Below are 11,291 nucleotides of genomic sequence, written 5' to 3'. Positions count from 1 at the left end.
ACGGAGTATATATTCTGTCAACCATCTTCCTCGAGATGCACCTTCAGACTGACACTTTCTCTTCTATGAAAATWCTTTTATTAAAAGTTGTTTATATGACTTTCCGAAAGTTGCGCATGTGTATAAAATCAATAATCCACCTAATCAATAAAATTTATTTGTTATTGTTATATATTATTTTCAAAATATCCTTTTATAAAAGTATTGAGTATTTTAACTATATAAAATGGTATATAAAAATACAAACGATATACAGTATCGTAGGTATTTTTATCGAATAATGTTACAATACTTTTGGATTCGTCGTGAAAGGTTTGTTCGTGCGAACAAGGGTTAATCCTAGGTTAGTATAGCAGTAAAAGAGTAGATGAGGTAAAAGGGTTGGAGGGTCGATCGGTACCAGTCTCGAAACAGACCATGGTTCTACGTAAAGTGGGAAGGAAAGAAAGAAAGAAAGAAAGAGAGAGAGAGAGAGAGAGAACAAACTTTATGCATCGATCGATCATGCCAACGGCGAAATAACATATTTTTTTTGTTCCTCTGTTGTTGCAAGACCATCCTGGTGAAAATGGAACGGGTATGAAACTTTTCACAACCTTTTTTCCACAGTTATATTCATTTTTTATTGATTCAATACGATGTTGCATTATTTTCTATTAGGTATATTTTTTTCTTTTTTTTTATACCCAAAAATAAATTATTTTCAATCGAATTATTTTCTCTTTGTTCATAGGGATTCGTATTGGGGTGGAGGTGGGGTGTGGTTGGTCTTGTATATTTATTCGATTTATATTTTTTTATTTAATTTTCGTAGGTGTGCTTGTTTCTTTTTTTAATTTATCGTTAATCAGTTAATTATCTTGTTGACGAGAATAGATTTCTGGGATAGATTTTATATCGAAATATTAATGGTTTTTTTTGTGTGATAGTTAAATATTTTCCCTACAAACAATAGTTTGAATAATGTTAAATTATTTGAACATTATGAAACTTTTTTTACATCATAGTAAATGAACTTTATAATTATGAGTGCAATATCCTATAAATACTCTGAGCATAACCCTAATGCAACCCTAATGCAAACTTAACACTTTTATGGTAGTTGTGTATACCTGATGTAATATTTATATAAATGAAAAGTATAGTCCGCTATATTTTATTGAAATATTTAATACGTTGTTGTGTCCAAATGTTTTTACAACGTTCCAAATCATTTTGTTCTTATTTTATTTTTACAAAACGTTACAAATATTATCGTCATTAAAAATAATATTTTCCTTACTTTTAAAAATTAGGAAAAATCGTGCAATCAAACATTCGTATAATATTGAATGCTGCAATAAATTTATCAACATTTCTTATTTTCATTTATTTTCGTGTTATTTAATCAAGTATATAATTAACCTAATTGTTCAATCGAATAAAATTAAAGAAATTGAATCTATATATCTTGAAATAAAATTGCATACTTATATACATACACACAGACGAAATATTTGTTTTACTAGATGTTATATTATTTCGAAAAGAATACTAGAAAATATTCTAGGGAATGTTTTATTACGGATATTTACAGATTTCCCAAGGATTTATGATCTTGTGAATAGAAGAACAAAGCTAGCACGTTGATAGTTCGAGCATCGATCCATAAAAATGCATTCTAGATACTTCAGTGTCTATATATCTATCTACAATACAACTCATATGATATATCCCCCCATGTACACAACAAATATATTTATCTACCCTCAGCACGTTTATCGATTTCTCTCTTACATTATTTTTCTTTCTCTTTCTCTCTCTTTCTCTTGTTCATTAATTCATTCTATCTTTTCTTTTTATCTTCTAATCGATGACTGCATTTTAAACACACATACAAACACACAACTTGAAAATTGAATTATTTACATATCATTTATCTTACAAAATACTGTCTCATGATCATTAAAAAAAAAAGAAAACGAGTATTGACCAATTGGAAAAACAAAAAAAAAAAAACAGAAAAAACTTTATAGAAAATGTAAAATTTGTATTCCCATTAAACGACGAGAGGAATAAACTATACTATCAATTTGTTTACATTCTATCGAAATTTCTTTAAAATTTAAATCCTTTCTCAGGTAAAAGTAAACTAAGCTTGAAATTGGTAAACGAAATTGGTAATCGTCCAACTCTCAATTGAGATGTAATTCACCGATAATCTATCTTCCTTCCCCCTACCACCCACCCACCCCTTTTCTTCTCTCTATTTGATAGGATTAAGAAAAAAAATAAAGAAAAATAAGAGTAAAAATGGATATAATTGGAAACGAATCCAGTAGAAAGTCGAGATAGAGAGAGAGAGAGAGAGAGAAAAAGTAAATAAAGAGAAATAGAGAAGGTTTTTATTGGTCAAGGATTAAATAGAGAAAGGTTTTAGTGTTGAGAAAAAGGAGAAGGGGAGGGGTAGGGTACTAAGGGTTGGTTATAGTGGCAACATTATATATATATATAACATTATATAACAATATATATATATATATAATGTTACAACTATAACCAACCCTTATATATATATGTATAAAATCTTTCGTCTTTTAAAAAGCTTTCACACCGATATATATTTTTCTATCGTTTGTTAGATTTTCTTTTAACCGGTACTTTTCTCACGTATATTCAATTCATTTTTGCCGACTTCGATGGTAATGGTGGTGGTGATGGTGGTGGTGGTTTGGGGGGGAGGAGAAGAAGAGGAATGGGGTGGAAAGCGCCAGAAAAAGCTAGTTTTAAGCTGTATATTATAGTTTATCCCTTAAAGTAGTACTATTACGACGTGTTGGTTGGTAACACATGAAAGATATATATTATATACTATGAAGAGAACGTTTTTTTTTTACTATAACCAGTTACGGGTTGTTCGATCTTTTCCTATCTTTCTTAACTTTTATCGGATTCTTCGTGAAAGAGATAACGTTATTCTCGATATTTCTCAGGTCAAACCTAAATTACGTACTTTTCTTTTTCCAAGTATTTTTAACACGTAAACCCTACAATTTCAAATTATTTTCTTCTCTCTGACACAATGTGAAAATTAGAAAAATATTTATTGTTAAATATACACATTTTTAAGATACCTATTTGTAATATATAATTCTAGTTAACGTTATAATTTAAGTACACATAATACACATAATAATGTAAATTTTTAGATGAAAAAAAGAAATATGATTTGATTTAAAAAATAAAGAAAAAACCGATTACAAACATTATTCACACATTTGAAATATATAAATCATTTTTAAATATTTTTCTTTTTTTTTTTATTTATATCACGAATTATAATATCTATTACTTATATTTTATTCGAAAAAATATACAGAGTAAAAGTTTGATATCTCATACTAGACGCATATATCATAATCCGATGCTGCCATTACCCTCCACCCCCTCTCTCTTTCATCCTATATATATATATATATGTATTTATACACATATATATGATAAACGATTGATACGATCGATTATTTTTACGAGAAGCCTTTTAGCGTTTGAGAAATGGGAGAGGGAAGGTGTGCTTGTGTGTGTGTGTGTGTGTGGATTGGGAAGGCACTAAAAGCCATTTTTTTAACGACAAATAACACGCTACTTATCTCTAAATCCTTATTTATTTTCCAATATATTGGCAATAAACGTAGTCACCATTTATCTCATGATATGAAATAAAAATCGATCATGGAAAGTTTGAAAATGGTTTTAAATGGTTACAAATTGATTTATTTTTAAAATGGGTTAAAATTTATTTATATTATATATTATATACAAATTTTATTATATTTTTAAAATGGGTTAAAATTTATCATTCACTTTGTACGCGTTTGATCGAACCATTAGTAAGAAAGAATTTTTACGTGCTTGAACCACTCTTTGTCTCGAAAAAAATTAAATATATTATTTATTTTTTACCACACACAAAAACCCGTCCCCACCCCACGTTTTATATTATTATATCTGTCTCTGCTTGTTCCATTTGTTTTCTTTTTAATCTTTCTCTTTTTATATATGTTACCGTCATAGACGGAAATTCGCCATTGCTAGTAATTCCTCGGCATTGTTATCAATGCAAAGTGCATTTCAATGAAGTCAGAAACAAAAGAATTCTTAGTTTTTTTTAAGCATTGAACATAATACTTTGATATTCTATAGAATATCAAATTAATATTTAAACATAACAGAGATTAAATATCAGAAATTGCAATGCTGTAAATTGTACAACTTTGCTAATTCTTTGAAAAGTTTTGGTAAATATTTTTTATACTAAAAGTGAATAGATTTTAATGAAACTTATATTAAATTAATGTACACTCTTTTGTCAACGCGTAGAATACTTTGTCGAGTTATAAATTGATCTGCAAAGGTTCAAAGAATGTCAGAGAATGCAATGCTGTAAATTGTGCATCTTTACAATTTCTTTGAAAAGTTTTGCTAAATATATTTTATACTAAAAGTGAATAGATTTTATTAAAACTTATATTAAATTAAAGTACACTATTTTGTCTACGTGTAAAATACCTTATCGAATTATAAATCGATTTGCAATGGTTCAGGCTAGATTTTCTAGACATTAATTCATAGAGTTTTCCATGGAAATCTGTATCTTTTATTCACTATCATATCGGAAGATAAACACAGCTTTAGAAAAAAATATTTTTTACTTGTATGGATTTTTTTATTATATCGCTTTCGGTTTGAAAATAAAGTATCAATTTGTCTTTTTCGAACGATAATTTGTTATATTATAAAAATTAAAATCTAGGTAGAAAAAAAAAAACAGAAAAAAAAGTAGGAAAATAAAGAAATTTACCTCATTTTCGGTGGTACATCATTCGTTTCTTCGGCCAAGTACAAATCTTCCAACGCTAATTTATATTCCTTCATGCAGGTAAATATTTCTGCCCTTTTCATGTATGCCAAAAGTAAACTGCTACCATAATCGACCGCTTCCAATGCAACTGCAACAGAAATACTTTCAGTGCATTTATCGAATTTAGAGAATGAATAATGCGTTTATCAAAGTTGATCATCTGTCATTGTCAGGTTAGGCTGTTTAGAGAGAGAAAGAGAGAGAGAGAGAGAGAAACAAGAAACCTGAAAGAAGAGTTTCGAGAAGGTTTGAACAATTTATTATCTCGACTAAATCATTTAGAAAATGAATGTTACCTTCTAATTATGTTTTTCAACTTGTTACGTCTTGAATACAATTGATATGCGTGTATTCCATTTACCTAATAAATTTTCTTTGTTCTTAATATTTCGTCAATGATTTTCAAAGATTATCGACAAATTAGTTTTTGGTTTTTTTAATTTTTAAATTAATGGTGTTCTTTTTTGTTTTTTTTTTCGGAACCCTGTGTGTGATTTAACTTTTTCAAGAGTTTCACGAATTGTTGTGTGTGTGTGTTAAGATATATCAAATAAATCGTATTAATATCATTAATAGTGTGTGTGTGTTCGAACATTTAACTTCAAATATTTGTATCCACTTAATGGTTTTCAATGAATCCTTGAGAAAAAGTATGAAAACTTATTGTTAGTAAATTACTTTCGATGAAGGTATTTCATTGTATAATTCGATCGTTGAAAGTTCGATTGAATGCCGATAAATATTATACTTTCGAATGATGATTTCCAAATTTCATCTTAGCTATCTATAATATTTCTCACATTATGATACGTAAATATAAATATCTAAATGGTTTATCTCTCTCTAATAATAACGTATTTCTATACTTTAAAATATTATTTTCAATTCTATATAAATATAAGTATAAATTGTGTGTGTAATTTTTCGTAAATTAAATGTGAAACAAAGAGAAAAATATGAAATAACGCGTTTGTTTGTTGGAAAAAAAAAAAAAAGAAAAGAAAGGGGAAAAACATGGAATAAAAATTCTTACAATTGGAAGGTGATCGCAAGACCGATATATTAATCAAACTCAATGCAGATTCGTATTGACCACTACTGATCATATCAGTTGCATCCATTCTCCTCATCTTAGCCGTAACAGGATCCTTGTCTCTGGAGAAAGTATTAACGTGATTTAATGTCTCATGAAGATGTTCTTTCAATATGTCATTAGTATAAATAGCACGTAAACGATCCTCGTCGTTATCGATATCTTTAAAAACTGTTTCGATCCATTTCATACCGACCAAGCCTTTCATCACTGTTGCAAATTCGTAAAAGAAACCTTCTGTGATAGAACAAATGGTCTGACGATTGCATATTTCTTTGAACGAATTACCATCTTTATTAAAATCTCCCTTGAATTCCATCTTTCTATTTCTATAACGTAAACACTTATTTTTCCTAAACTTCCAAATGTCTTCACTAATTAATTAATAAAATGAACAATATTAATTTCACTTTCAACGAGATTAAATTAACAAAATTATCGTAATAATACACTCCCAAACAAAAATGAAATTCAAAGTTTAATCATTCACGAAATTAAACCGAATACAAATACGGTTTTCATTTATTATCTTCTAATCTTGTTGGTTGAATTTCAACAAGGTTACGTACTCACACATATATACATATACACACCGATCAAAACGTTTCTTTTAATTTTTTATTCCACTCGTTATATTCACGTACACATACACAGACACTTAGATACACTTTACATATATATATATATATATATATGCTCACACTAACACTTTTATTGAATTATAAACAGAAGATCGAGTATCGTATACACCAGATGATTCGGATCGAGAAGAAAAGTGGTTTATGCGGTTCTAGTGGTTTCAAACGTGTAACATGGTTTCACCAAGCTCGATCTATTCCTGGTATACACAGTTTGACCCATCCTAAACGTGTACTCTCTATTCGGGTAACTCAAAGTTATGCTAACAATGAACAACGACAAGAGTTACCATTTAGTTCACTTCCTCTTATTCTTATTCTTATTTTATTCCTCCCCCTCTCCCCCTTTTATCCCCTTTTGGCCCCTTTCTTATTTATCAATATATTATATTATGTTGAAATTTTCAAAGTTTACACTAGGGAGTGGGAAAGTAAGAAGTGGGATTGGATGAGGGGGGTGAGAAGTGAGGGGTAGGGATGATAGTTCAAATCTTATAATGATTATTTAAGAATTACCTGACACATGTTTTTTTAATTCTTAAAGAAAAACTTTTAAATTCCTTATATGAGGATTTTACTTTAAAGACAGGAAAGTATTAGACTGCAGTAGCAGAAAAAAAAAAAAGAAGGAAGGAAGGAAGGAAGGAAGGAAGGAAAAGTCTCTTGAGACACGTCCTACGTGTTTTATTATTCCACCTTCTTTCTCTCTATTTTATTTCCTTTCGTATTTGTTTTTTTTTTTTCTTTTCCCTTCTATCGTTCTCTCTTTCCTTCTCTTATTCGACGTTAGAATAATTTTAGATGTAACCCCGACTCACTGCATGTGATCTTATTTTCGTCGTTCTAGAACGTGGATCAGCTTTGCAATACCTATCTTACCTTGGCAGAGTCGTCATCTAACGGTGTTCGTGAAGAAAAACTTCAAAATGAAAAGTTTAATATTATTTTCATATTTTTGTTAATCGATAAAATATAATAATATTATTTTCATCTTATTCTTATTCTTATTCATTTTATTAGAACTTTGTCCTGTTATATTAGCTTCTTTTTTTTATTACTATTTCTAGGAACGATTTATTGTATTATTTATTATAATAATATTATAATATATTATAATATTGATTGTGGGTTCTTATAAGTTTTTCAACGAAAGAAAAAATTGGGTGGACTCGCGGACGTGTTTTTAATTTCTTTTTTTTTTTTTTTTATTATATGACATATTATTTTGTTTTTTTTTTATATCATATTTTCTCTTCTTTTCTTTTTTTTTTAATTTTATTTTATTGTATTTTATCTCGTTTCGCATTTCTTATTTTCTTTTTTTTTTTTTGGGGGGGTTTTCGTTACGTAATAATTTTAACAGAGAAATTTTTTTTTTTTTATTATATGACATATTATTTTGTTCTTTTTTTTTTATATTATATTTTCTCTTCTTTTTTTATTTTATTTTCTTTTACTTTATCTCGTTTCGCGTTTCTTGTATTTCGTTACGTAATAATGTTAACAGAGAAATTTGTTCCCGTTGTTGAAAAAGGAATAGGAACATTTTGTTATATCAAATTTATACGAATGAAGAAAAATTGATTGCACCTTAACAACATATTCGGTTAGTTACATTGGGAGGAATATTAGCATCGGCATCGATGGTAATGTTTCCTCGTAAAATCGAAATTGTCTTTGGTACGTTTTAACTTGGAATTTCTTTTTCCTTGTGATAGTTACGTTAGATTTTTATATTTATTTTTATCTCGGAAGGATATTTTTTCTCTGCTCGATCAACTGTGATCTAATCCCCCTTCCCCCTATCCCTCCTCCCACCCCTTACTCCTCTATATACATTGCGTATGCAATCTCGAGAGTGAACATAATTTTTGTAACTACGTTTTATTAACGTTTTTCATTTAAAAACGTCAAATAGATTTCTTTTCATTTGTCCCTTCGTTTTGTTTTTTTTTTTTATTAACTTATCTCTCTCTCTCTCTCTCTCTCTATAATTAAAATCGTTGATTAATTGTATATTTAAGTTATACATTATTATTAAACGTTTAAATATATAATATATTTTGCATTTTTAATCGTTGACTAATATAATTATCATAATAATGAATTTTTTTTTTTATTGTGTGATATTGTTATTACATTTTCTCGAAACATTGTAAGAACAAATTTTTGTACGCATCATCGATTCTAAAGGAACAAAGTTAGTCGTCCGTCGACGTGTCTATCGAAAAATGTCTTCTTGGTTGTTAAACACCATAGTTGAGTTGATCGATAAAGAGAACACGACTTGTGGTTTTTGTTTTTTTTTTTTTAATGGCCTTCTTTAGATGCAAAGTGTTTCGTATGCGATAATGGTAAATGACTTGTAAGGCATAGCAAGCAAGTAATACGGACAAGAAACGCACACGCACACACACAAAGAAATAAATAGAATGTATAAGTGTTCGTTAGATAACATGGTACGAATATTCTTACGTAAATTTTAATGACATTTTCATCGAGTACCTAATGAAAGACTTGAACTTAACGCTTGTTCCCCGAACCTAATTTTCTTGATCTCGAATTTAGATAAAAACATGGATAGATAATCAAAAAGAAGAAGAAGAAAAAGAAGAAGAAAGGAAGTAAAATAAAAATTTCCTTTTATCCTTAAATTTTTGTTAATAACATCCCCACGTGTAGTAGTAGTACCACAAGTCTTGCATAACAAGTGGAGGATATGCGAAGAAAAGCTGAAAATGTGTTTAGACTAGGGTCGAGGATTTTTTCTCGAGTAGGGTGTGTATCCGAAAAAGTATCCGAAGTACTCGAGAATTTCTTTTTAGATTTGCAAGCATTTTGGAAACACCTCCCCTACACCCCACAGCCCCAAAAAAAAAATATTTCGATGAAGAGAATATTTTTCCTATGTTTCTACTAATTTGATAAATGTTTGCAATGATATATTATTCGTAAAGTGATACTTATATTTGGTTTATTTCTTTTTAATTTATCGATCATCTTTTCATTTTGTGATATACACGTATATATAGATAATTAAATAATATTTTATTCATATAGTTAGTGTTAGATCGAAGTTAATTAGAGTTCGTGTACGGGATAAGCTAATTAGTAACGACAAACTGCTAACGTATATTGTCGGTCTTATTACATTAGATGGTGTTCATTAAATGCATCCTATTACATCGATTTAACAAGATCTAATGGATTTTCCTTGTTTCACACATATATATATATAATATAGTTTACCTTTCAAATGAAATATTCAAAATGTTTTTCCGAAATATAATTGACATTTGGAATTTGTTTCCTACGAAATTTTACGATCGTTTTTAAATGATCAATATTTTCGTGCAATATATTACACCTGAAATTATGCGAAATATTTTATTAATAAGATATAACTTTCACAATTATTGTCATTTAATAATTATTTTCAATTTATAATTATGTATATATTTTGAGAAAATTGTTTGAAATTTATTCTATTTTACGAATAGATGTTTTAGATTTAAGAAGAAAATCACTATAAAACTCGTAACATATTTCAAACTATATTCATGAAAATTCTATATCGTGATGTTAAAGTTCCTTGCTTCACGAACATAAATACATGCAACCACATATAGATATAAGAGTAATTTTTCTCAAGGGAGAGACTATACATTCTCAAGAACGTTGTTTCTCGTGTTATTGTCAATGTATCATTTAAATGTAAATTTTGCGTTTACTCTGGTACCTCCATCATCTATCTACTCTACTCTCTTATTTTCCATCCCTTTTCATTCTCTTCCTTCTAGTTCTCTCTTTCTATCTTTCGTATATTATTACGAGAACTATGACATAATTTCAATAGAATTTAATCGTTAGTAATCTTCATTTTCGCAAAATGGTCTTCCCAACTAAAACTTTTCCAGCTGGTTTAATCATTTGTATCAGAAAAAAACAAAAGTAACAAAACATCTTTCCTACTTTGAATTATATCAAGATTTATCATCAAACGAACATTATCAAGGTTAGATTTTTTTTCTTTCTTTCTTGTTTTTTATTTCATCGATAAAATAAATTTTCTACAAATTGAAAAACTAACTTTTATAATTTAGGCATATTTTGTTCTTTGCACGAGAGAAAGATATTCACGCAAAAATTGAATATAACAAAAGACGAAGGTAAAAGTAAAATGTAATATATATATATGTGTATGTGATAGGTGATATATAAACCCAGTTAATTCGTTAATTAATTTCACAAAGCTAACTTCCGTTGTAACCGTTCGAACGATCATTAATGTTTCACCAAGCGCAAAGATACGTTAATAGTGTTGCAATAACAGTAACAGTCCAGTAACAGTAACGAGGAACAGAATAAGCTAATTGCAGTTATCTCTAACTTTAATCAAATTTTCTTTCAACGATTAACGCATTTCACTACAATATCCTCCTATCTTCGTTGTATACGTAACAGGAATAACAATAATTATCGAATCAAAATTAACTGTATTTGAATTAGGATTGTTGTGAAAAATATTTAAGTTATAGGGAATGATTGAAAAAAAGGAAATAGAAATAAAAATAAGAGAATAGAGAGTAGTGAGTGAGAGATTGAGAATGTAATACAAAAAAAGGTTGATACTATAACGAGGTGTGGCGGGGGTGGGGGT

The 11,291-nt window shown here is 28.5% G+C and overlaps 1 protein-coding gene across 1 annotated transcript in view; it reads right to left on the bottom strand.

The window, feature by feature from the left end:
* LOC106786809 (SET and MYND domain-containing protein 4-like) overlaps positions 1–6,312 on the bottom strand; it is a 24,887-nt gene extending 18,575 nt beyond the window's left edge. The window contains exons 1-2 of the mRNA XM_014748589.1: positions 5,934–6,312; positions 4,841–4,988 (exon numbers count right to left, since the gene is read on the bottom strand). Coding sequence (XP_014604075.1) covers positions 4,841–4,988; positions 5,934–6,312 — 527 coding nt within the window. The remainder of the gene's footprint in view (positions 1–4,840; positions 4,989–5,933) is intronic.
* Positions 6,313–11,291: the final 4,979 nt, after the last annotated feature.

Source organism: Polistes canadensis, unplaced genomic scaffold, assembly GCF_001313835.1.
Source record: "Polistes canadensis isolate GaletaPanama2010 unplaced genomic scaffold, ASM131383v1 scaffold_83, whole genome shotgun sequence".
Lineage (NCBI taxonomy): Eukaryota > Metazoa > Arthropoda > Insecta > Hymenoptera > Vespidae > Polistes > Polistes canadensis.
The sequence above is the reverse complement of the archived record's forward strand: the minus strand, read 5'-3'. Positions and strand labels throughout refer to the sequence as shown.